The 27,284-nt window shown below is 41.7% G+C and overlaps 1 protein-coding gene across 3 annotated transcripts in view; it reads left to right on the forward strand.

Annotated features, from left to right (window-relative positions):
* Positions 1–27,284, forward strand: part of AFF3 (AF4/FMR2 family member 3) — a 329,927-nt gene that overhangs the window by 275,545 nt on the left and 27,098 nt on the right. For all 3 annotated transcript variants that reach the window (XR_001875384.1, XM_017818481.1, XM_017818482.1), the window contains exons 10-14: positions 9,221–9,386; positions 16,605–17,642; positions 18,887–19,011; positions 22,483–22,684; positions 25,260–25,387. Coding sequence is in view for 2 of the 3 variants with exons in the window: in XM_017818481.1 (XP_017673970.1) it covers positions 9,221–9,386; positions 16,605–17,642; positions 18,887–19,011; positions 22,483–22,684; positions 25,260–25,387 (1,659 nt within the window). In the remaining variant the exon portion in view is untranslated. The remainder of the gene's footprint in view (positions 1–9,220; positions 9,387–16,604; positions 17,643–18,886; positions 19,012–22,482; positions 22,685–25,259; positions 25,388–27,284) is intronic.

The raw sequence follows: 27,284 nt of genomic DNA on the forward strand, positions 1-27,284 counted from the left end.
GTTGCTTCTGGAGTATGGGTGTCACTCTTAGCCACCATGAAGGAGAACCTTCACACATTGAGGGCATTAAAAGTCCAAAAAAGTGTGTCTTCTACATTCCCTTTTAGATGTGTGATTCAAAGACACTGTCAGATTTCCACCTAGCAGCACAAACTGGCCTCACCCAGTCAACAGAGGGATCTCTCTTTTTCATTAGAAAGTTCCTAACATGGCCAAACTTAATGAAGAAAAGAAAAATTAAAGTTCTGGGGTACCTATGAAATAAAACACGCAAAAGCCATTTGCCCTTGGTCTCAGGTGGAAATCAAAAGCAGCGTTATATGAATCTTCTCAACAACTTTATCCACTTACAATTTATTTCTGCCCTACCCTCCCTCCCCCTCAAAAAAAGTCTCCATAGAGATTGCTTCCTGATTTCACACATGAAGCAGAAGGGTGGCTGTTCACGGACTATTCTCAAAGCTGTTCATCATTCTTCAGGCCATTGGTCCACAGCCATGTTCTAAGGACAATATAGGACACATAGTCTATGCCTGTCATTTTTTTCTTTTTAAGTCACTGTACTTTGAGCCATTAAGAGACTAATTAAATGACCAAGGCTAAAAAGACTCTATCACTCCTCTTTTACTAAAGAGTTAACTTTCCTGAACCAGGGGTTCTCTCTGCTTATATTCAGCTGATGCAAGGTCAATGACAAAGACACCGAGGAAGTCAGAGTTGCTTTATTTTTCTTGTGAGCAGGTCAAATAAAACACTGCTGATGCTCCATTTATCTGGTGCGACAAGCAAACACTTGGCAGCAGTGGAAAGCAGACACTGGAATCTGGCACCAGGCTCCTAGCACAGCTGTCAGCCTGCTGACTAATCACTTCATCCCCACGTTAATGCTGCTCCAGGTCTACTGGACTCTTTCATCTCCAATACCCTGGCACATGCTCCTCCTGATAGAGTGATTTATCCAGAGATGTCACTACTAATTGTTATGTAGCATTTTATTTTAGGAGGGGTTTCTTTAGCCAAGGTGGTTTTGGTGGTTTTCTCTTTCCTACTGTATTCCTTCAAGGTAGGAGCTGTGATTCTCCTTCTTCCACTATCAGCCAGACCTTAAGTAGATGCCCCATGCCGGACTGAATTTTTTGGAGGCTTTTTTTTATGTGTGTGTGCGTGCACTTCATAACTTGTTTTTCTAAACAGCCTTTCCTATCAATTTGTTTTTATTTGGTGACTATTCTGACAATTAAGCTGCAATTGCACAGTGCCCACCTGACTCTCCTCAGAGAGACCTGACTTACCTTCAGTTCGCATTATCAGATAATACTTGTAGTCTTGTCAGCACAAACTATTTAAGCAACTTCCAAGGACAGTGTTAAAATATAGGTAGAGTCTATGAACTCTGTTCTTGGCAGCTGTGCTTTATTAGCTGTGCTGTGCAAAGGTGGTGCTGCTAAGGTAATGCAGTGCTTTCACAGAAGCATTATATATTGTGACAAGCCAAACAACCTCCAGACTCTCACTCATCCTGACTCCCATTTCATACCTCATCCATTACAGGAATGAGGTATGAAAACATTTCTCTGTTTCCTAAAGATATTAAAAGACTCCTGGGAAATCGTTTACCTGGAGAAAGGGAAGCGTTCAGCCTCATTTTTTTGCATTCAGGCCCAAACAGCAGACCATGGCAGGGCTAGCTGTCTTTTCTTGTTAGTGAATGATAGGTAATTTTTGCAATTGGTAACTGTAAAGAACTCACACAGTTAATTGGTTTCATGCTCATGGTTAGCAAAGGTACAAAAGATAAATTTGTGTTACTTTCATACTGACTTTAGAACAAAGATATTCAAGTGTCTTTTAAAGAGTAACAAAGGACATCTAACACACTGAACATAGGCAATTTCGGTCATACCCAAAAGTATGACTGAGATGGTAGCTGGAGCCCTGTAAGGTTCCATTGATTTGGCCATTCAGACTTGACATGGCAGACCTAAAACTAGAGCAGAGGCTCCTTACCATAGAAGCATAGAATCATGGAAGGGCTTGGGTTGGAAGGGACTTTAAAGATCAGGGAAGTTGGAATGGAATGACCTTTAAGGTGCCTTCCAATCCAAGCCTTTCTATGATTATACTCACCTTTAAATGTTAAGTACAGAACCAGCCTTCATACTGGTATTTTAAATCATGCAGGTATCTGGCTGTCCTCTGTGCATATTCTAGAGTTTATGGTATCATTTCCCTTTTCTCAGCATGATTTTGTCCTGAAACAAATGGATGAGGTCCACATTTATTCTGTAGGCTGTCCTTATGGTGCTATTTCTTGGCATTCTACAGTTGCCTCAGAAAATATCCCCATATGCTCTGTTACAATATTGAGATGGCCTGATCTGCAAGCCCAGATAGATTCCCATGGTAAGCGTGTTTCAGATGTCTTTGCTGGAAGAGAATTTGAAAAATACACAGGGGCAGCAGCAAGAAGTGGGCATTTCCGTTGACTCTGTGATTCATTCACAATTATTGATACAGGAATCCCTACTGTGTGCAGGGGAGACATGCAATATCTTCAGTGCCAGGCAGCAGAGATAATTATACAGATCTTGGCACGATGTTCTCAGTCAGGGGTTTGAGGAAGCACCATGTGGAATTTGCTTCTCGCAACAAAGGGATAAAGAGTTTTCTGTAAAAGACGTTTGATGGGTTTTAGGTTGGCTCCAAGGGAAGAAGGGAAGGTGCTTCAGATACCTTAATCTGCAATAAAAATAGTGGCTCTGCCAACAGAGCTCCTTTAAATCATTAAACATGTTTTCATCACTGAATTTGAAATATCATTTCAGAGTCTTGGTCAGTTTTACTGTCGGATTTAAATTAGTGTGGTCTAATTGAAAGCAATGGAGCTATGACAGTTTATACCAGCCAAGGGATTGGTGTCTGTTTCAGAGTATTGTTTTCCCACAATTGGCCTTGATCTTTCAGACAGTGATAGATTTTCTGGGTATTCCAAATACTGTAAGTATTCATAGGATTTCATGGTATTTCTTGGGATTTTCTCAAATGTTTGTGACATGTACAAATTCAGATCACCTTCTGCATGCCTACCTCTCAGTGTTGACAATGTGATCCCTAACAGTGTCATTGGTTTATTCAAGTCAGCTCTTCTCACTAATTGTTGCATTCCTCTCTCCTATGAGGAGTCAGAGCCACTTGATAGTTGCACAGTGCTTGATGGATAGTACCACAAGGTGAAATTTAGAAGAAAAATAGTTTAGATGATCAGAACTATGCAGATGACACTGGATAAGTAGTGTCCCATTTCCAGACACAAAAAGAAATACAGCTTACAATATCAGTGAGCTTTCTAATAAGAAAGCTCTGGATATAGTTCTTGCAAAGTGAAATTACACAGACCAACTGGACTCTAAAATATAAAGCATTTTCCCCCTGCTTGGTACTGGTGAGGCCGCACTTTGAGTACTATGTTTGGTTTTGGGCACCTCACTACAAGAAGGATATTGCGGTGCTGGAGCATGTCCAGAGAAGGGCAACAAAGCTGGTGGCAGGTCTGGAGCACAAGTCCTATGACGAGTAGCTGAGGGAGCTGGAGTTGTTTACTCTGAAGGCTCAGGGTAGATCTTATTGCTCTTTACAACTACCTGAAAGCAGGTTGTGGTGAGGTGGGCATCAGCCTCTTCTTCCACGCAACTAGCGACAAGACAGGACAAGAGAAAATGTCTTCAAGTTGTGCCAAGGGAGGTTCAGGTTGCATATTAGGAAAAATTCTTCACTAAAAAAGTGGTAAAGGGAAGTCATGGTGTCACCATCCCTGGAAGCATTCAGAAAATGAGTAGATGTGGCACTTCGTGACACAGTTTTGTGGATGTGGTGGTATTTGGTCAAAGGTTGGACTTGATGATATTGGACGTCTTTTCCAAACTTACTGACTCTGTGATTCTTTGAGCGTTTACATAGCCTTTGTTGCAGCTGGAAAAGTATTTCAGAGGCTTACTTTGATATGTTTTCTTGGCTGAGTCATTTTTCCAAGGCCTGATTCTCTCTTGCTTTGCATTCTTGATAATCATTCATACCTGTGGAAAGTAGGTATAAAGTGCCTTCATATTGTAACACATATTGTCACCAAATACTTGCAGTTTGGTAAAGAACTGCATCAATTTTACTTGTAGCTTTACCCATGCTGTATGTCTGTGAGATAGTAGGAATGTAGCCTGTGTAATCCTATGTGGTTGCGAGCTATGCTGGCGATGGTACATGCCTTCGGTAGGGTCACCCATGCCAGACAGGTCAAAACCGTAGGGTCAGATACAATACATCCTTGGGCAGGATGAGCTCGTTAGCCTTCTGGCAGTCATCCTAGGAGAAGGACAACTCTTATCCCAAACCCAGGCAGATGGAGCTCGCGTAGCCCCGTAAGGCCATCCATCTAAGAGAAGGTCACTCTAATTAAACCTACGTCCTGAGGACCTCACTGCCACCGTCCAAGCTCACTCAGCCCTGGCAGATGAACCTTAGGATTAAAGGGTGGGTTCAGTTCTGTGCATACTGCATCTCACCTAAAAAACCCACTGCACAGGCTCAAAGGCTTTACCCACAAAGTTTCCTTTGAGAACGCACGCAGGATCACTCTCGAGAAAAGACAACACAGAAAGAATCGTGTCTTGCAGAATATACCACCTAAGGAGTCTTTCTGCTGTGCCTTTTGCAATCGGACATGTCTGTCTCGTATTGGCCTTATTAGTCACAGCGTGCTTGTAACAAACGTGGATAGAGCCTTCCAAATCTTCGTTCGCGAAGCCTAGCCATGATGATGATGATGTCTGTGAGACTGAATTCCTGCAATACAGCATATGCCTAGCTGCCTGGGAGCTTCTTGTGGCCAGTGCTGAACACCATGATTTATTACAATGGAAAGTAGTGCGGCTGTAAGCAGCAGCTTAATATAAAGCATAGAGCAGGACTCGGATCCAGGGTGATTAACCTAAAGAGGTATCCTGAGGGTCACCAAAGCAATCTGATTTGGGAATCTGTCTCCACTAACTGAACAGCAAACACTTGCACCTTCCTGCATAAATGTTTAAACCACCTTGGTGCCATTCAAAAGCTGGCCATGGTCATGCAGCCTGATGGGGCTAATAACAGGTCCCATCATAAATAACCTCTCAGGCTTCTCCAGGGATTGAGATGGCTCCACCTCTCATCTTGGATCACAAGTTAGTTAGAGTGGGAAAGAAGTATTAATCTCCCCAAATCACTCTGTTTCTGAACCTATGCACATATGAGAAAAATTGAGGCTATGAAGTATCTTGCAGTTTTTCTGAGAAGGGTCAGTTGACCACGAGAGAGTGCAGGAAAACAAGCTGTTGGAGACTTACACGGCATTTAGTTGCCCAGGTTCCATGTAGCCAGGATGATGGGAGATATCTGATCAGAAACTTCAGGTGGTGTGCTGGTTATTAAGTGATATAATTACTGAACTTTTGGCAGCTTTACAAGGTATTTCTGAACTTCTGGCAGCTTTACAAGGTATTTACTCTCTCCCTTAAGTCAGAGAGTGCATGTTCTGATCAAGAGTTTTAAAGAAAAGTGGTTCTTACCCAAATCGTTGTTTAATTCCATAAAATAAAAATACAATTTCTATGATGTGGTAATTAATTCTGGGGCATAAGCCAGTAGCAAAATATGCACGAATGTTACGTGCCACAGTCATTAAAATGTAAATTGGTTGACTGCATGATCTTGCTTACATCCTTCAGAAAGAGCAGTCCAAAATGGAAGTCATCGATTAGAAAAAAGGTTGGTTTTTAATAAAAATGCATGAAGAAAGATATAACTGATTTTACCCTGGTCACTAAGTATAATGAGGATCCTTCTAAGAATATGCTATATTTAAAAATGGAAAAGGTAGAAGGGGGGCAGGAGGCTTAAGCAGTATCAGAATGGGAAAATATTATAATGCTTAATTTTTGTAGTATATTGGCTACCATTAGAGCAGCAAACATAGATTTCCAGATGTTTGTGAAGAGTCCAACAGTTATATTTTATATCTATGGCTGTAGTAACAATTTCTATTCAGAAGCCTAGGAAAACATTTCATGTCACAGTAGGAAAGAAATATTACCATGGGTCTTTTCCCCCCTTATCTCCTATATAGGAATTCTGAATACTTCAGTCAACGCCAAATAAAAATGATGGTTTAAAAATTAAAAGCACAGTCATTAAGGGCAGGACATAAATGTGCAGATGTTTTGTGATGCTGAAGAACTTTTTAGGCAAAGGTCACAATGCCATTGTGGAGAGGAATGGAAATCCATCAGAGTTGGACAGTGTCAAAAGCATTCCCTAAGCTACACTGTCAGAAAAGGCAGTTACCTTTTCATATTCTCTTTAGGGGGAAAAAAAAAAAAAAGAAAAAAATTCAAACCCACAAATCCTATTCATAATATTTTCTTAGCAAGGGATTGACTTGTTAATACAAGTGAGCAGCTTATATGTAGAGTTTACTGGGCAACCTGTACAAGTGGAAAGCTACATTGTCCCAAAGCTATGTACAAAATACCAGTTTTCCTTCTGCAGGAAGGAAAAATTTTTTAACAAGCTTATCACCTGTTTCTGTTTCGGTCATCTCTCTGCCTTGATGATGTTATACAAATGGCTGCCCAAAAATCTTGTCTTTACCACGGCTACATGGGTAGACAAAAGATGTCATGAATAACGACAAGTTTTTAAAGTCTTTAACCTTTAATGCCTGTGCATGAAGATAGACCTCTTGCCTCCCCAGAGCTGGCAGGCACTTCTGCAACCAGGAGTAGCACGGAGCCATCCTGATGGAGCATAAGCTTTTACAATTGCCCACCTCTGTACCATCAAGTAGTTCCGAGGATGGAAATAAAGCTCAAAAATAAAAATGGATGTCAGCTCCTCCCTTTCCTGTTTATTTGATTTGCTTTTAATTAGCAAGGTGAGATCACAGGTGAGATTTTCTGTACTGCCTGGCCCTGCTGTGCTTTAAAGGGTGCAGAAGGCTCCCCAACAGTGGCATGATTCCCCAAGCAACCAGAAACTGCTGGAGCAAGAAAGCCATGGGCAGCTGTGCCGCTTCCTAGCAAAAGGCAAGGGGATGCTGCAAGTAAAAGCAATGTTGTGGGAGTGTTGGCTTGTGCAAGACAGGTGGTCCAGAGGGGAAAATTTGGCATATGTTAGGGGAGGCAGGAAGAGGGCCAGAAAGCGTGCAGCTGTGGGGAATCATGGAGTTGAAGCTGCATCTCTGATGGCCTGGCCTCTTTTCAAAGCCCCAGAAACTGCCTGTCATATTTGGCTTGTGTCAGGTTTCAGTTTTCCGTAATGAAAAGCACTATTAGCAGGTAAAGACAATTCATTAGGTGCAACATAGCAGAACTGTAATTAATTATTAGATATTATTTCTCACAAAATGCATCTCCAAGATCACATTGAATTAGCCACAATATTGGACTGATGGAGCATAAACAAGGGTAATGATAAACACCAGTGAATGGATTTGGGAAGAAATGGTTATTAGGGTACTGGCGTGTTTCATGTGGGGTTTATTTAACGATCTCATTAATGAGCTGGAAAAGGAAGTGAATAACCATTTAATTAAGTTTGTATTTGATACTAAATTAGAAGTTGCTGCAGACACCTCCGAGGGCAGAGAAATAAATCAAAAGGAGCTAGAAGCTTGTGCGGTAAAGAAGAAAATGAGATCTGGTATGAAGAAAAAAAGCAAGCTAATCTCCCTGGAAGCAAATAATCTAAAATGTAGCTATCAGTGGAGGAATTCTGGAGAAAGCAATGTTGAAAGAGAGCTAGGGGTGTTAATGGACTATACATTCCATCACAGCTTGGATATATGTTTACAGAAGCAACGTATCAAGGAGCAGGAAGGTAATAGCCGTTCATTGTAGGGCTCTAGTGAGAACCCATCTATAATGCTGCACTCTGTTTTGGGCACCCTGTTATCAGAGAGATATAGATGAATTGGAATGAGTTCAGAAAAGAGCTGTAAAAATGATCCCATATCCCTGGAGATAATGACTTATGAAGAAAGATCAGAAGACGTAAATGTGTAAAGCCTTGTCTGAAAGATGACTGAAGCAGGGCAGAAAAACAGTCTGCAAAAATGTGAAAGCAAAAAGGGAGGAGGATAATTTATCATAGTAACTATTAGTAATAGGATGAAATAATAACTAACAACAATAAATTTTAAAAGGGCAGCTTCAGGTTGAATGTAGAAGAAATTTCTGACAGTGGAATTTGAGTTGGTTTGCAGAGAAGTTTCCCAAGGGTGAAAGTAAAAGCTGCATTCAAGTAATTTAAAATCAAATTGGACAACTCACTAGAAAATGCACCCTGCTGTAGGGAACAATCATCCATTGCCTGGGGAATAAGCTGGATGACTTAATAAGATATTTCACACTCAGGTCTTTATGACTGTGATATTTTTAATATGCATGGTCAACTATTTCAGGAAAACATACATTTCTTCTGCTGCCAAGCCTGAAAATACAAACACTTGCATGCAAACATAACTTCTAAGAAGCACTACCCTGGTGACATGCAAAAACACAGCCTTGAGCTCTTCAAGTTTTTGTAAGCTGAGAGTCTCAGATTTTGACTTGTCAATATCAAGATGGTATATACAGGTAACCGAACAGTTTATGGGTAGGTGAAGAAGTGTGCAAAAGAGAAGATGGGGGTTGGAAGCTCCAGTGAAGATGTATAATTATGGTTATTTTTATGGTTATTGCTATTACTACTTATGAGTGGTAGTGTGGGGTTCAACTCAGTTGAACTGTTCATCTTTTTGATCTCCTGCTTCCACCTCTGTGCTGAGTGTTCATTAGACAGTGTAAAATTGCTTTCTGTACTCTGTTTTTTCAAACATTTGGTATTTTTAATATATCTTAAAATGTCTAGACAAGCTAAAGCGAAAACTTGACCCTCTCTCAGATGAAGAAGAAATGGCAAAAGCTATGTATTTAAATGGATATGAGAGTAATCCTATATTTCCCCCCCCCCCAATTATAGCAATGTAATGTTGAACTCACTTCACCATTCGTTAGCAGCAGAGACAAGCTCACAGGCATTCAGAGAGGTATGCTCCCTAAAACACCATGGTTTTTACATGTGGGTTTTTTTATGTTCCTGTTTTCTTTTCTTCCCTCCCCCCTCCCCGATGGGCTGTGTGTGGGGCTGGCAGCCTGGTGGTGCCACAGCCCAATGCCCGAGCCTCGGGACTCTCCAGCAAGGGGTCAAGCAGCAGCAGCTCCAGTGAATCCGAGACCAGCTCAGAGTCTGACTCAGAGAGTGAAAGCAGCTCCAGCGAGAGTGACGGCAGCAAGCCCTCGCATTACTCCAGCCCAGAGGTAAGGGCTTCTGCTCTTTATGATTTAGGGTGCACTCCATTATTACACCCACTCAGACCTTTTCCCAGCCAAGCCAACACAAGGAGCCTGTGGGGAGATACACAAAAAAATGGAAGAGAAGGGCCCAGGGATCCTCCTCCTGGCATGCTGTGAGATGCAAGTGGCCAGGGATCCTGGGGCAGATTAAAGGATATAAAACAAAAATGAAGAAAGAAATAAGCCTATGATGTTTTCCTTAAATTGGAGATGAGTGGACCACCTTGCAAAGCTCACAGCTTGCTTGAAGTTTTATGCAATTCTGCCTCCATAGCAATGACTTGCTCAGTGTTTAAAGCCTGATGTGGGCTCCCGGCACTGCAAGGGAACTAAAGGCTTCGCCACGCAGGAAGCTGTTATAAAATCAGTTTGCGGGTGGATTTTTAAAGCAAAACAGTTTTCACTCACACACTTCCCTTGCCTCACTCTATAAGTGAATTATTCTCTCCTACTGCTGCCTTTGTGTGATTTATTTTAATCCACCTCCAAAATGGACTAAACTGAATTACTCATGGTGCAAAACATTGAGCCCAAACTTGTCATCTGGAAAGCTAGTACTGAAAATTTCCACATGTAGACAAGCCCTAGCCAAACTACAATTAAACTGCCAGTACTGACACCACCTGCTTTCACCTCTACAGAAGGATCAACAGTCACAACAAAGCTACTTTCTCTGCTCTGCTTTTCTACCAGGATTGACATTTCTACAATTTTCGTCAATACACACCTTTAGAATTAAACCATGAACTCCACAGCCACATCACACACATTAATGTATGTAAAAATATTCAAAAATTTAGTGGCAAGATTGTAAATACACGTGAAATACAGTCAATGAATTTTCCTACTCCACATAAAGCATCCAATCACCAGACTCCTCCCCCCAAAACTATACCTCACCTCTTCTATCACCCGAAAAAAATGACACTGAAAAAACAGCAAACCTTTCCTCATCTTTTCCTTGGTTATTTGGAGCCAATCGGGCAAAATGCAGCACTCACAGAAACATCCTTAATATAGTTTTCTCAGGTTCTGTTGCTTTTGTTCCTTATTTAGCACTTATCTTCCTGTCTGTCTTTCCTTCACAGTATTTTCAGATCCATTTCCAGTTAATATTCCTCTCATTTTGTCCCTTTCTTACATGTCTGTCTCTTCCTTCCAGTCTTTCTTACCTGTTGCCCTCCCTGCGGTACCCCATGTCTTACTTCCCATTCTGAGCTTTCTCATCTGACCTGTTAAGACCTTGTTTTCTCTCTGCCTAATTCTCCACTGGAATTAGTGCAGAGATCTCATGCTCAGTCTCTCCTCTCCCTGGGGGATCTCGAAAGGTGGAATAAAAGGGGCAAAGAGAAGAAAGAGAAGGAAACATTGTGAGAGGAAGGAAATATGAGGTGAAAGGAGGAGAAGCATTGTACCCAGGAACGGAAGAGTGGTTACTATCTAGGCAGTTACCCATGCTGCTTGGACTCGAGAGCAGCAATTCCTCTGGGAATGCGTGAAGTTAATTAACTGAGGCAGGTCATGGATTTCATAAAGTCAAGCAGAGGATTGAGTCATGGAAACATGGAGGAAGTGCCTCCTCTTAAGCATTTTATACATATCCTCTCGAGATCCGTGGAACTACTTTTGTACAGAGCCTGAGTTGTCAGTGATCATTGTCACGAAACAGCTGCACCACTCCAACAGATTGCTTGTCTCTTTGCATTATGTTTGTGCGGTTTGTCTTCTAGGACATGCTGTATGAAACATGCATATACAAAAATGTAAATTACCCAAAAATGTGAAGGCTACAGTGATTTTCATAGGGCATTTTCATCCCTTGGTGGGATATGGGAGATGGCACACATGGATAGGGTCAGGGTGTCCCAGGGAAGTAGGATACCTGTGTTTTCCCCAAGGGCAAATGCTTTCCCAGGCCTATCGTATGACTGATGGCACCAATTCAAATGTGCTTACACGATGTCTCTGACTGGAAGTCATTTCAGCTTTGCATAAATGCTTTAACTTACATTTATGCACCCAGTGAAGACATCTTTCTAAAGTACATGCCAGTTTCTTAACCAGTAAATGGAAAGAGACAGGTCCTTGGAAGCTCTTTGAAGGGAGGTCCTGTCCACTTAAGTTTAAGTAGCGGACTCAATTCCAGAACTAGTCTTAAAATGAACTTAATCTATTGGATAAGACAAAAAAAGTAAATACATCTTTGCTTTTGATTTAGCATTAACTGGTAAATTCAGGTACAATGAACTGGAGTGCTCCAGCACAGTGCTCCATATTTCCAGATTGGGAGGAACTTAATCTAGAAATCTGCAAACCGTTATGAAGCCTTCATTCTTTTATTTTCTCTCGTAATCTGAAATATTACATGCATATACTCAAAGATTTTTATTTCTAGGACAGTGTATCTTCTGCATATGAGGTTATATAACAATTCAATTGCTGTTTCATTTCTTCTGTAATTTTTTCCTCACCTCATTTTGAGATCTTGAAGTTGTCCTCAGGTGTCTAAATGCAGTAGCCTAGAGTGTAAAAGCAGCTTATTGTAAAGCATACATATAAAGTAGATTAGATGAATTGCACCCTAAAAGTGTCTGTTTCTTTCCATTGACTATTTAGAGCCTGTAGTGACTAGCTCAGCTGTCTACACTTTATGTGTGCAGTAAACTAAGAATAATGTCTGAGCTAGAACAGGAGACAACATTCAGACTAGTTTCAGTGATATGGACAAATAAGGTGCCTCAGACATTATTGTGAGTAGTTACACATTTGTGGACTGCCAAACCTAAAATTATGAACAAGGGACTGAGACTTCTATCTCCTGTTTCTTTGCTGAAGTAATCAATTCTTTGAATGACCTTAATTAACGTCATAAATGAGGAATCTGGAAAACAATGACATCTTGTCCTTGCAATTATTTCAGATGGTAGAAAAAAACTTTGGTGTCAAATCTATAGAAAGAGATACATTTCTAAAACTAAGAATTTGGGGGTTTCATTCTTTTTTCCATTGAATTATCCTGCAGACCTTTAGTAAAGCTGGCTTTGGTTATACAACTGTGAATTCCCACTATGGGAATGACAAGAGGGGGAAATGGGCAGGAAGGAAGCAGAGAAGCCATCACATGGGACAAAGGATATCAGTGGAGACTCAACAGTAACAGGTCCAGAAGACAAAGATGCCCTTTTCTGAGCCCACCAGCCCCACTTAGCAGATTGCAGTGTCCTTTACAGACTGCTGTTGTGACTAGTTCACAACCAGTAAAGTTTCTTCCTCCTTTTTGAGGATTCACATATACAAAAGAAAAGGGGATTTTACCACTAGACCAATTGTAGACACTATCTCTACTTTTGCAAATAGGATTCATGGGCTTTAGCTGTCCTGTGGACTATTTTTAAGTAAGACTACAAACTACTCTCTCTCTTCCCTCCAGAGAAAACTCTTTGTGGCAAGAACCACCTCATAGAGTATAAGTGTGCTGTGCCTAACATATGGGAATCCCCAGTTCTAACTTGTTAAAGCACTAGCAGCAGTGTTAACAGTATCAGTAAGGTAGTAATAATAAGAAGAATCACCATCATCTTCTTCTTCATCATCATCATCATCATCATCGCTGCCCATGCCTTAAATATAATGAGAAAGCACCAGATTTGTAAGGGGATTGCCCTGAATAAAGTATTTGATAGCAGGGCAGCCCAAGCAAGTTACCATAAGGTTAAATTTGTTTGTGGATTTACAATAGGCAGAGTAGACTGCAGGGATGGCAAATAGCTCAGTCCTACCCAGAGTGGGCTAAGTCCATGCACATAGGCTATCTAATATCTGAGTGAAAGTGGTGTCATGCTTCAAGTTTACCATGTTAGCCACACCTTAGGTGCCTCACAACCGTAGAGTGACCCCATTACACTGACATTGTTTAACAGCCCTTTACCCTAGGAAGTGTTTCTGGATAGTGTTTTGACAAAAGTTTCTTTTTGGATGTATGCCACTCGTACCTCTGGTTGCACTTGCAGCCTTGAAGAGATCTGAGATATGTAGATATGCCGTGTGGGAGTCATCCCACCTAAATTTGCACACTTCTGCTGTAGATACCTACATCTGCTCATCACCTCAGCCTCCCCTTACAGTCTGTGGTGAAGAAAAGACGTTTTTGGGGCCCAGCTGATCTGGTCTATTTCAGATATCTATTTCAAGATGGAATTTTTCACACCCTACAAGAGTAGTCCACTGACTGGAGAAGGAACTTGTTGACTAGCTCAGATATAGGTGTCTATATTGTACAGATGAATCCACCCACGTTTAAGGAAATGTATCACATCCTTCTGTTTCTCCATGAAGCCTGGCACATGTGTATGTCTGTGGTGCATTGATCCCCAAAACTATCTGTGTCCTGTTAAGTTTCCTGGCTTGGGTTTTCATGCCAAGCCTATATTTAATTGCAAGTCAGCTGATCACAGAGTGTTGTTCCTGTTACTGGGCACCACAGGCTTTACTCCAATTTAAATCTGGCCAGTTCTCTAAAAGGCCCTGGGGGCAGCCCAATTCCATGACACAAAAAACAAAGGGCAAAGAACATTCTGGTATCAGAATACTCTGGTCATATATATTCATTTCCATCCTTACGTGCTGCTGAAAAATTTCCAGTTCAAGCAAACCAACTTTTCTTCCATAAAATGGTATGTAACATACTAAGAGGGATGATGTGGAGTGGAGAATTAGAGATTTTCTTTTTCTCCCACAGATTATTACAATTAGGCATGTAAAATGGACTGGCAAAAACTTTCAAGGGAATGTTCCCAATCCCTTTTTTTACCAGGCCTGATATTCATTCTTGGCTGTCATGATTTTGTTCCCTCACAAGGTACTTTCTTTTTTTACTTGATTTCAAAGTACAGTCATTTCAGGTAGAACAATCGATTGAATAAATTATTTCCAAAAATGAATTGGCATCACTCATATATACTGACAATCTCAAATATTCCAAAACTGTATCAGGCCTAAAATTAGTATGAAAAGTTTTAAAATTATGATTTTTTAAATTTGGATTCTTTTTAATTTACCCGATAGGCTGTAGGCATTTTACTTTTGGCAGATGCATCTTAAGGGATTTTTTTAGCACAGGTCTTAAGGATTTTTTCCAGCAGCCACAAGGATTTAAATTTTTATTTAAATAAAACCCAAAAGTGCACCTGAAACTCCTGACAAAATCAGTAAAGCTGGCAACACTGTTGATCCTTTTTATTTGACTTCATAGTTGGCTAATAGGTTGGTGGGACTATAGTTATTCTGCCTAAATAGCAGACATACCACTCTAGGAAAGTACTGCACTGCCAAGTTATAGCATCCATCCATCCATCCATCCATGGCTGGGCTTCGCAAGTTATAGCAGTGTAGCACTTAATCACTGTTTTCTGCTGGTTTACTGTGACCCCTTGAAATCCATATTTGGTGAACCACTGTTTTCAAGAATTACAAGGTACATAAAGAAGCAGAATGGGATGTAACATAAAAACTGGAATTGTTTTGAACTTTCAAGCAACACTCACTCTGACCTATACTATGGGCAGAGGTATATTTTTCCCCATGTGCTTCTGATGTATGTCCTTTTTCTTAAATACACCTGAACAGTAGAAAGACTTCCATGTATATAGAACCTTTTATTATATATCTAGTAAATTCAGTATGTACACAATGAATGGCACCAAACAAATCTATCTGTATTTTCAACAACAATAAAAAAAAAAGTGTTGTTCACTTTAGATAAAGAGTTAAGAGTTATAAAAATACAGCTTCATCCAAGAGAAATATTGACCATGCGTTTTCAAGATTTACAATTCAGGAAAGAAATTCCTCATGTAAGATATTAGGGAGTGTGCTTTAAAAGAAATAAACTTTAGGCAATCCAGCAAACTTCCCATAGGTTTTGGCTAGCTCAATAATAAGTAAGCTAGACACTTTTGCTAGAAGGAATATTCTTATCATATGAATTTCGATGTCTAATTTTTTTGCTTATTTTAGGAGCCTTTGCTCCATGTAGAGTGAATACAACCCTCAGTGGGTGATTCTGGAGGCGCCCTTGGCTATGCAGGAAACCTGTGTTGCCCTCAGGCATCTACTTTAAAAAAAGAAGTAAGAGACTCTTTTAAGTTAGATACTGTGGACATTCTCTCTTGAGCAAACTTTCTTACAGAGCACTGATGGCTTTTATGTTTGACTCATGACACACTTTTTGATTATTCATATGCAGTAGCCTAGTGAATCAAATTTTGGTTGCAGTTGAGGAAATTAGGAGACTTTTCACTTTCACTTCTGTGAGGTTAGGTTATGGCTGGCCATCTACTCCATCATTTATTTCTTTTTGGGGTTTATTTCCTTTCCTCTTCATTTTATTACATTCAAATTACTGATTGCAAGAAGCACTAGAAAACACTCGCATATTGTTCTGAAATAACATCATCTGAGCTGTGGTTACATTTGAAATCATGATTATCCCACTTCTTCCCTGTCCAAACACCATTATGTTTTAGATGCTCTCTTACAACGTGATGGTGTTGTGACAGAAATGAAGAGAAAAACTAACAGCCGCACAATACTCCCAAAATGAGAACTTGACAGCACCACCACACAACAAATGTTTGTGGGATCTCAGAGGATTATAACATCAATACCAGGCAGATTACATAAATCGCCTGGTTAGCCCTCCAACTCCCCACCAAATGCTTCTTCAAATACTTTCTGTATTTACTGTGATGGCACAGAACACAGAATACATATCCCTAGCTTTCCTACTAGCTATCTTCCCTTGTACCCTGCCTTGTTTTCATCCCTTCCTATCGCCATTACATTTTTTTCTATTTGGAAACTTAGAAGTGTTTCCCAGTAAAGCCAATGCCACTGTGCTGTGTGAATCACCCTGGGAAATGATGAATCACAGAAGCCATCCTCTTTTCCAATGCCATTCTGAAACCAAAAACTTCTCCACTTGCAAGGCATGCCCCACGAGCCCTGTCCTGCCACACAGGGCCAGTGCCCAGGGGTTGCTGTAGACTGGGGGTGGCTTTTGGTCCAAAGGAAAATCTCTGTGGTACTAGGAGGGACACGGCGTTTCTGCGCCCCTGAGGGATCCCCGGGGTGGGGGCAGCAGGGTGTCGGCACTAAGCTCGTGTCCATCTGTTTGGCTTTCAGCCCGAGCCGCCGTCGTCCAACAAGTGGCAGCTGGACAAGTGGCTGAATAAAGTTACCACGCACAAAGCACCCATCCTAACCCACCAAGATGGCCCAGCGCTGGAAGCCCATCCCTACTACGGCCGCGTGAAAGTCGAGCGGCAGGAAAGCGAGAAGGCCTCGGCGGAGGGTCCGGCCGAGCACCGCAGCGGGGAGAGCCGCACCGCCACCGCCGCCGGGGACGGGCCGCGGCCCAGGACCGCCAGCAAAGCGCCCGGCAGCAAGGGCAGCCGGCAGAAGTCACCCCTCGCTGCCGACGGCGCGCCCCCGAGGCGGGCAGCGGGCAAGAAGGCACCGCGGCGAGCCGAGAGGACCTCCGCCGGAGACGGTCCCCACTGCCCCGGCGCAGAGGAGCCCCCCCGGAGCCACAGCTTCCCTGAAGGCACTGCTGGTGAGGCGCCGAGAGCCCGGCCCGGCGGCACCGGCAGCGGCGGGGGCTGCAGAGCGGGGCATCGCCGGGAGCCCCGCTCAGCTGCAGCTGGTGAGAAGCGTCGGGCCCGGGGGCCGAGCAAAACGGCGCCCAAATCCAAGGAGTTCATCGAGACCGAGTCTTCATCCTCTTCATCCTCCTCTGACTCCGGCTCTGAGTCGGAGCGGGAGGAGCGCCCGCTGCCCAAGGCGCCAGCGGCAGCCGGGTCCGAGCCGCGTGCCAAGGACGCGGGGACCGGCACCGCCAGCAAACCCCACGGCGGCTGCAGTGCCTTTGGCTCAATTAATGCCAGGACTAGTACTGAAATAGCAAAGGAGCTGGAGGAACAGTTTTACACCCTGGTTCCTTTCGGTAGGAATGAGCTCCTGTCTCCTCTGAAAGACAGTGATGAGGTAAAGTCGCTGTGGGTCAACATTGACTTAGCTCTTTTGTCCAGGATTCCAGAGCGTTTGCCCGAAGAACCGCTGGCCATGAGCGCCGAAGCAAACCAGGCGGCCAGCCTCCCGCAGGGTAGTAGTGCTGAACCCCCCGCAGAGAAGGGTTTACCGAAATCTAGAAGGAAACGCAAGGTGAGCTTCTGGGGGACCGATTAGAAGGGGTAGGGGAGCCTCCAGCAAGTGGGAGGCAGGCATCACTTGTGCCCACATCCAGTGCTCGATGGCAGTGTCTTCTCCAGGACAGCATTTCAGAGCTGGGATTTGTCCCTGCTCTCCACATAGGGACTGGCCAAACCCCAGGGGAGTTGCCATCCCAGGAGGTGATGAAACTGCTGATCACGAGGGATCACAGCCCCTTGGAGACAGAATTCACTGCTGGCACATGCCTTAGCGAAAGCACTGCATTTTTAGTAGGATAGTTTTCCCTCTTGAGGCTTCTCTCAAAAAACTGAGCATTTGGAAGTGATGCTCAGGTCAGCAAAGGGACAGCTATCTACTGTCTTGTCATGGTCTGCGTGGCATCACTGCGTGTGCGGTAAAAGAAGAGGCAGCATCTTTTTTCCCCTTAGATTGTCAGCAAGAGGCAAACCCTTCAGCCCCAGCAGGGAGCCCTGGCTTTGTGGGGGTGCACTCTTGGAAACCTGGTACCAGCCTGATGCTGGAACCTGCCTCCCTCACGCCCTGTGGGCCCTTTTTTCTGTCAGGGCTCTGTAGAAGTGGGACCATAGTCCATTAGTTGCCCCCTCCCCAGCAGCACTGTCACGGCAGCCAGGTGGGCACAGCCCTCTGATCACATCCACCCCTCCACCCAATCTCTCCCACACACTTTCTGGTGCTAAGGAGAAAACCCCCTCCGCTTCGTGGCCACAGCTGCCCACCAAGCAGGCTTTCTGGTCTGTTTGTACTGATCTGACCCCAAAAGTGACTCCAAACTGGAATCGCCATCTGCTCAATTTCCGGACAGTTTTGCTGTGCAGTCATCTGTTGCCCTCTGAGCTACTGTACATGTGCAGATGGATCTGTGTATTTTTGAGGACCATTTATCTAAAGCAGTCTTCCCTATTGTTTAATCTTGCTTCATTTTTGGTTGTTGTTTTTTTTTTTTTAGTATCTGAAAGGCAGCAGCCCTGTTTCAAGTGGTGAAGTGGTGGAAACAATTCAAGTTTTATACAGTTCTCATTTGTTTACACACTGGCTCTTTAGATTTTATTTTCTTAAGACATGGCCCAATCATCTCTGATCCATGTTAGTATAGACTCAAAGAAATTATCATTGTAACAAAATGACAGAAAATACCAGCCCCTGACTTGTTGAAATACTTTTGGATCTGTAGTAAATCCAAAACCTACAAAATTATTACTTTTCTCTCCAATCAGTGTGAGAATGAGGAAGAGTGCAGAGACATCAAGAAAACTCACTTAGAACAAGAGAGTTCTTCACGATTAGCTGCCTCTGCCCACAGCATCACAACAGCAAATCACTGCAATATGAATGAAAATAGGTAAGCCTTTCCCTTCTTATTTATCACTCAATTGTACAAACTGTTGCAGTTTAATGCTGTGTGTTACTTTTTACTTAATTGGGATTTATTTTTTAATTATTATATTTTATGTTGAAAAATTACCCACTACGGTCTCCATTCTTCTGGTTTAATGAACAAGTTAGTAGCTCCTGACATATTCATGTACTTGCATTTTTGTCCTGTTGCACAAAGAAGTTGTGAGCTCAAGTGTGAGACTCATGGAATGAGTAATTATAGCTAGAGCAGCGTGATTGTCTGAGACATAGTCATAAACACTGTATTGTAGGTGCCAGTTCACATATACAACCATCTTATAGCCCTTACCTTATAGTGCTGCAAGTTTCAAGCTTAAAGTTTGACTGTATACATAGAATTATGTATCAGCTCTGTGGAAAACATTGAAAAAATATTCATAACAATGCATGCAATACTCCTTTCCAGAATATATTTGAGATCCACAGTTTTTGAGATTACAAGCATTCCATTCTGTGTAATTAGCAAGTGCTCTAGGACAAGGAACTTAGACTTTTAAAAAGGTGAAATTTTAAAAGGATGTAGGGCATGAAAAAAAAGATGAATATTTAGCACTTGCTGGCATGGTTTATGCACACAGACCCCTGTCAATGTCAGAGCAATCACACTTGAGTTTCTCTGGAGGCTTCCAGAAGTCAAACTTAGACATGCGTCTTCTCAGAGTTCAGCTGCATGCTGCTTGGTAAATGCTGGTCATCAGTATTTTTTTTTAAATCGTTTTTCTGATAGTATCAGGGTATCTCTTGGGCTGAAACTGCTATAAAATAAGAAAATATTCGTATTTTTTATAGTAGGCTTTTCTATTGTACATATCGTTGATAAGCTTGAGCAACTCTTGTCATTAATACTGAAAAAAATCATGGCAAAAACTAATATATATAGTGGTTATTCAAAAATATGCATTCAATTTCTTTGTCCTGACACGTCACATACATTTCATATAGTGAAAACAATACACAGAACAGTTTACTTTATTGTGGGTGACAGTATGCAGACATGCCATTCCTCTTACCACAGTGTCACATTTTACATTGTATTCATTTTCGGAGAGTAGCATGGCTGTCATAGCTTGCTGTGTCACAGGGTTAATTCTGTGCTTGCAGGAAGCAGGGCAATAATATGTGTTTTTCTTAACATTATAGTCAGTATTTCTGGTAGCAACAGTATATTAAAGAAACAAAGAATGTTTGAAATGCATGTTTGCCTCCTAATTGTTTCCTGATTTGTTCTGCTTCCAAGATGTTTCTGTGGTTTGTGCTAGTGTAGGACATGATATCAAATGCTAATATTCCCACAGCTGAGGAAGGGCTACCGAGGCTGTAGCTAAACGATCAGTGCAGATATCAGGACCTCCTGGTACTCTTGCAACAGCAAGCTGTTCATGTTGTCACATCCCCTCTCCAGTTACACCACCAGAGATGCCTGTGAGGATCTCCTGTAAATACACTCAGAAAACTTGTTTAGAACCAGAACTCTCTTTTCCTTTTCTGTTTCCTTTTTCCTTTTCCTTTTTATTTTCTCTTTTTTTTCCTTTTCCTTTTTTCTTTTTCTTTTTTTCCTTCATTTTGTTTTTTTGGGGTTTTTTTTGCCCAATTATTATTATTCATCTGCCAGTACAGTCGCCCAGACAGTTTTGGCAGCACAGCTGAGGGCTGGTAGCAAAGGGAGGAGCAAAACCGCCTATAGACATGAGCATTTTGTCCTGTGGAACTAGAGTCTGAGGTGCAGACTAAGGTCCTGTTTGACAAGAAAGGCTGCAGGGTCAGGCAGAGATACCCCAAATATCTTGCACCTATATGAGATGCCACAATCTGTCCATTTCCAGCAGATGACAGCTCTGAGACTGTCCTTTGCTGCAGGTTGCATGGCTTCTCAGTATAAGAAAATGTGCTGCTGCACTTTGACTGCTCACAGTAAGTTTAGGTGGGCCCTACTCAACGTGCCAAAGGCCATGTGGAAGGTGAGCAGTTGAAACTACAAATTTCAGCTATTTCTCGCAAGCTCTGGGCCAAGCTTTTGAGGCTTGGGTACACTTCTAAAGAGCTGTGGCTTCTCTTGGATGCTTCAGGCCCACACTTTGACAGTGATGTGTAAACACGGTTAGCCAAGCCCTGGGTTTATGTTTGAAGAGAGGAAAAGAAATTACGGTATCAGCCTGCACATTCAACATAGCGCTAAAGATCTTATTTTTCTTAGAGGGAGAAGAAGGGCACAGTTGTCTATCTTACACACCCAGAGTTTTGCTTTTGTAAACAGCATCAGTCATTAAAGCAAAACAGTTGACATAGTGTTTTGAAGGTACTATGTGCTGTGAAACAGTAAAGGTTCTGAATTACAATTCATGGCTTCCTTTACAGCTAGTTTTTAAAGACTTGCCAGATAAATGGACAAATGTATGATAAGAGCACATTTAATTAGCTCTGTTCCCTGAAATTATGTGCAGAGATGAAGTATAGTTCTTACTGTATTCTTTTTTGCAATTCCATTAAGTGTATATTGTCTGATACAGTAACTATAAAGAAGTGAGAATTGTCCATAAAAAGTAATAGTCTGAATAAAGGGGAATGTGACAGGGAAAGGTATAGTGTTAAAATAGTCTCTCTGACCTTAATTGCAGTTTTAGTCTTAATGTCAACTGTCTCCTTAAAAAACTTCCAATTTTTGTGTGTTGCTTTAAGATTTTCAGCTAAATATTTTCTTCAAGTTAGTGCATCTGAAGTTTACTTCTGGGCATATTTTTATGGTCTGTCTGACTTCTCTTCATCCAAAGCTTCTCTTGAACAAATGGAAGCTGAAAATACTGTCTGTGTTAGAGCTTTCTGCTTTAGAAGACAGAGCAGCTCACATTTCTCTGCGTCTACTGTTTGCATATGCTTCCTTTTGTCTGCACTAACAGCCTATCTTTCTTTATCTTCAAAATCTGTATTAGATTAGTATAAACAGTGCTACCAAAGGCTGAGCAGTGAGCACAAAAACAAGCCAGTCATCTTTAAACACATTTCCTGTTTTAGTTCACATATGGTTTTATTGCCATGGCTTATAAATTGTCACCTGTAATGGTGAAATAGGGCTCCATAACCTGAACTTACACTTCAGAGCCTAATCTTCGTCTCCAGCTATCCCTTAAGAAATGGTGAGCAAGTGGCCATTTATCTCTGGTTTTTTTTTTTTTCAAGTACTGTGATACGGACTTTATATTAACTCTAGAATTACAATTTGCCTTGAAGGGAAAGAGAAGAAACATGATACAAATTTGTAAATGAACTCTTGGTCCCAACACTGTACGCTTGTTTCCAGATACCAATAGACTTTATCCTGCCAGCAGGTTTTAAATTCAAAGTTTTGGTAATATATAAAACATTTACTTTTCTCAAAGCCAGCTTTGTGACACTCCATTACTGTAATTTCCATTTCCAGCTTGGCAATACCAATAAATAAAAATGAGAAAATGCTTCGGTCACCCGTCTCTCCCCTCTCTGATGCATCAAAACACAAATACTCCAACGATGATTTAACTTCCTCCAGCAGACCTAATGGCAGCAGTCTATTACCTTCCATCTCCTCCAGCAAAAAGCAAAAGGGTGAAATCCAGTCACAGCCACATCCCGGAGACTTCAATGTAAGTGTATGCTGTTGCTCACAATATATAGCCAGCAGTATATTTTTCACTTTGTATTGCAGTCTACAATAGTTTTGCAAAACATTATGCAAAAAAAAAATTGTAATAATGAATGTTATTTTGTAAGTTCATCTTTTCTGGCTTGGAGCTTAGCAAGGCACAGAAGAAAGGAAAGAAGGCAGGCTGTAAAATGGGCAAATAACAAAGGCTACATAAGCAAAAGGTAAAAGCTAATGGCCCAAAACGAATAGCTGTTGGCCTCCAGAGCATTGCTTGGACATGATGCAAGGCCCTACATTCGTGGTGCATAAGGCCCCTACTGTATAAGGGCTGCCACTGCCTTAACTATGAATGTGCCTGCAGACAAGTTCTCCTACCTGTCCTAGAAAAAACTTTCTCAGATCCTACTTACACCAGTGAACAGCTTAGCACCAGCCTCACAACTCAGCTCCATCAGAGCCCAGGTATTCATATCCTTATCAGAGAGTCTTGCTCACACTAAATGTGCCCAGAGCACTGTTCCAGATAAGGGTGTATTACTACACTGCATGGTGGCCACTCCTTCAGAGCACAGAGAGGGAGGAGTAGATGGCTGCCCCCATTTATGCATGAGTTCTGTGATTAGGATGCTGGAATGAAGAGCCTGTTAGCTCTTTTGATTCAGGGAATTCCCATCTCTCTCTCTCTCTCTCTCTCGCTCTCTCTCATTCTCTCTCTCTCTCTCTCTCGTCTCTCTTTCTCTTATTTCTCAAAATCATACCATACCCTCAGGCCTACAGGACACTGATGGTAGAAGATCAAGGGCATAATATTATCACATCCTCCCCATGACACTGTTCTGCTTTATGTGAAATTCCTAGAAAAATCAATTTGGATACTATCATCTTGATGCCCACTGCTGAAACATCTAGTCAAGCTGTTAGGGTGCTCTTCTGCCCATGCTCCTCTCCTTGCTACAAAAGCTGTTCATATATTTTATCCTATATCTATTTGCAGTATTTGTTATTTGATATAAAAGAGGCTTCAAAAGCCTAAGTATTAGTGCCTGAGCAACTTTTAGGTAAACAGTCTACCTCAGTTGTAGCAGTGGTCTCTTCTAGCCACTTTTGCTGTGGTGATAAATGGCCCCACAATATCTGTTAAGTATATATGCATATACTTAAATATATATTTTTTTTAGAGTGGAGGAGGAAGTAATAAATATAATATTAATTTTGAAGACTTTTTCAAAAAAAAGTTATAAATTGTGTGTTTCAAGAATATCTCACAGATGCTTTTGGTAAATTAAAATAAACTAATACATAAAATATTCCAATAAAAAGGCCTTTATATAGTTATTAATTTATTTTTCATTCATTAAATGCAAAGCTTTAAACATTTTAACTTCTAAAATATAAATTTAGATGTTTATAACCCATTCAGAATTACAATGATATGATCCTTCACTTGGTATCTTGAAAATAATTTAAATTCAATTACAGGCAAATGTGTTGGAAATCGAAAGTAAAGGGCGATTGCTTTATGATCCACACCTTTACCAAATGCATTTCACTGAGATTTTCTGCATAGCCTAGCAATGCACCATTTGGTAAACATTTAACTACCTTTGCAATAAAATTCTTATGTATCTGGTTATTCATCTGAGCCTGCTGAACTGATCTGGATGTGCCATATAGAAGATGAGAGGTCATGAACTATAAATGTTAAAGTTAGCTTTGTTTTATCCCATCTTCTCATCTGGCACCTAACTGGCAGATCCTTCAAATTCCTGTCAAAGACTGCAAGCCAGGCTTGCCTACAATGGGCTTTTATCCATTTGAGCTTTTTTCCCATTTCCCCAGTGCCTTTTTGTCTGTCACCTGACAAAGAACAGTGATTTTTGGCAGTGGTTATCAACCAAAAACAACCTGGGGCCCTCTGTTTTGCACTGTACCAGTGTGTAGTAGCCCAACATAGCAGGTCACTTGGTAGAACAAAGGGCTCAGGAGGCCACATGAAGGACAGGGCTGCAGCTGAGGGAGTGCATGAGACCCTGCCAAAAGACATGTTCTTCCACTGCAGCACAGAGAAGTGGTCTTTCAAGATGATCAGGAGCCCACAGCACAAAGAAACCTGGACCTTGGGCTACAAATTCGTACCACACAAGTACATCAGCAGGGCAGCATGAAACAAGTTAAACATGTAAGTTCTCACTCTGCTGAGGCAAGGGACAATGCTAGTTTGGAAGCTGAAAGCTAGAGATATAACTTGATCTTCTAAATTACTACAACAGATCTGTTCTTTAATAATTTCACTTACTGTGTTTCAGAGTGTTTTGATTGTCAGTAATAGTTCGGGTCAGTTTCTTCTCTTTATCATATTGAAATTCAAGCCCTTTACAAAGTGCTCTGACCAATATCTGTGAATTCGTGGCTGTTAGTGATAGGACACTAGTACATACTTCCTGCTCAAATAGTAGGAAAACTAACTTCTAATTTACAACACAGTGCAAAGACACTCTGGTTTTCTTGTTATTTGTAATTTTTTTAAGTTAGTAGCCAATTCCTCAATGTCTTACCTGCTGTTTGTTGTCTAGAAAGCAATTCACATCAATTCAGAAAATGTTCTTCTCTGCAATAAGCCACAGTCCCAAACACAGCCTTGGTCACCTCTGTCCAGCACACCCAGGGACTGCAGAAGGACAAAGCTTATCTTTGATGATATGTAAGTACAAATGGCTTTAAAATTAAAACAATATCATTTTTTGCATTTAAAAAGAGAAAAATACAATTTGTCCAACGGGAACTGAGATGTGGCCAAAATTCTAGTAAGACTTATTGTACACTGAGAAATGAATGAAACATACTATATAAACTCCTTAGTTTTTCAACATAAATTGAGCCTCTAACTATAGAATAGTAGAATTCATAGAATCACAGAGTCATAGAATGCTTTGGATTTGAAAGGATCTTAAAGACCGTTTAGTGCCAACCCCTTCACCACGAATAGGGGATGTCACCCAGTTTTGACCAGATTTCTCAAAGCCCCATTCAACCTGGCCTTGAACACTGCCAGGGATGGGGCATCTGCAGCTTCTCTGGGCAACCAGCTCTGGTACTTTGCCACCCTCACAGTAAAAAATTTCTTCCTGACATCTAACCTAAACTTGCCCTTTTTCAGTTTAAAGTCATTCCCCCTTGTCCTTTAACTACAAGCTCTTTTCAAAAGTCCCTCATCATCAGGGAGCACTGAGGACTGGGTGTTCCCAAAGGATAGGGCACCAAGAGCGAAGATGCAAAATGCAGCTGGCAGGGGTCCAAGTCCCACAACACCTAAACCAGGTGAGCAGGGCAAGCCCAAATGTGGAGTCAGGTTCAACCAAGCACTAAGATCCTCAGGCACTTCCATGGTGATGAGTCAAGTCCAAGGTCAGGCCAGGAAGTCAGGTCAGAATCAGGTCCAACAGACACAGCCTGGGGACTGCCAGGCATGCATAGTGACAAGGCAGGTCTGAGGTCCGGTCAGGAAGGCAAACCCCAGGGCAGGGTCCAGGCCAATGGAGGACATGGCCAGGCACAAGCACTGCTGTAAAGGGCACGCTTGCAGTGAATTGGACAGGGAGTGAAGGCCCAGACCTGAGCTTAAATGGATTTCATTAGCCCATGGACAGAGGGGGAGGCCCCACATGAGGCAGGTCAGGGCCATTAAGACTTTATTAGTATCCTTGTGGCACTGGTATTAATTATGCACACATCAGACTATTAATGTATCATAACTATAACAAGGTAGGGTGAGAGGGGCACCTTCTTGTGCACCCTTTGGAGCAAGGAGAGAGGACATAAGGAACCTTGCATCTCTGAGCCTTGACAGCTGCTGCTACTTCTGCTCAGCTAGAGGTATCACAAGAGCAGGGTGAGCAGGAGGCAGCAGTGGTAAGCATGAGTACCTGGAGGGGTACCTGGCCCTCCCCACCTCCATTGCATCCTTCACACATCCCTGGCTACTTCTCTGAAAATATTTTAAGCTTGTAATGGTCTTTCTTTTATTTTTGGTAAATTAAAATTGCCAATTTGTTTCCCAAGGTCATTTAGGACATAGTATTATTTAGATAAGGTAAAATGGGGAAACTGAAGGTTGAAATCCTAGTATCTAGAAAATCCACATTCTTTTTGACTGATAATGTTCTGTCTGGCCTGAAAATACTCATATTTTTTCTGGCTATTGTAGAAGAGGTTCTGTTCAAGGCATGCCTCAAACTGCCTGGAGCTCTAAGCTGCATGACCTTGACATAGTTTTCGTACTCCCAGACTTTTACCCACAACATCTCTAACTCCTTTATACCAAAAGAAATCTTGGGATAACAGCCTTGTTTTCTCAGAAACTGCTTTCTGCCAGAATTGGTTTTTTTTTTAATATTGACAATTATTATTATTGTTGTTGTTGTTCAAACTGTAATGTCTGTTCACACTGTCTGGTCTCAAGGACAACTAGAGAGGCAGCAGCCTCTCATAAAGAGAAACCAGGTTTCCTACTATAAGGTACAAATAATTCCTGTGGACTTCAAAAGGATGTAACTGGCTTGCATGTCAAGAAAAGAAGGCTTAATTTCTGTGTATATTCA

This window comes from Lepidothrix coronata, unplaced genomic scaffold, assembly GCF_001604755.1.
Source record: "Lepidothrix coronata isolate B3197 unplaced genomic scaffold, Lepidothrix_coronata-1.0 Scaffold68, whole genome shotgun sequence".
Lineage (NCBI taxonomy): Eukaryota > Metazoa > Chordata > Aves > Passeriformes > Pipridae > Lepidothrix > Lepidothrix coronata.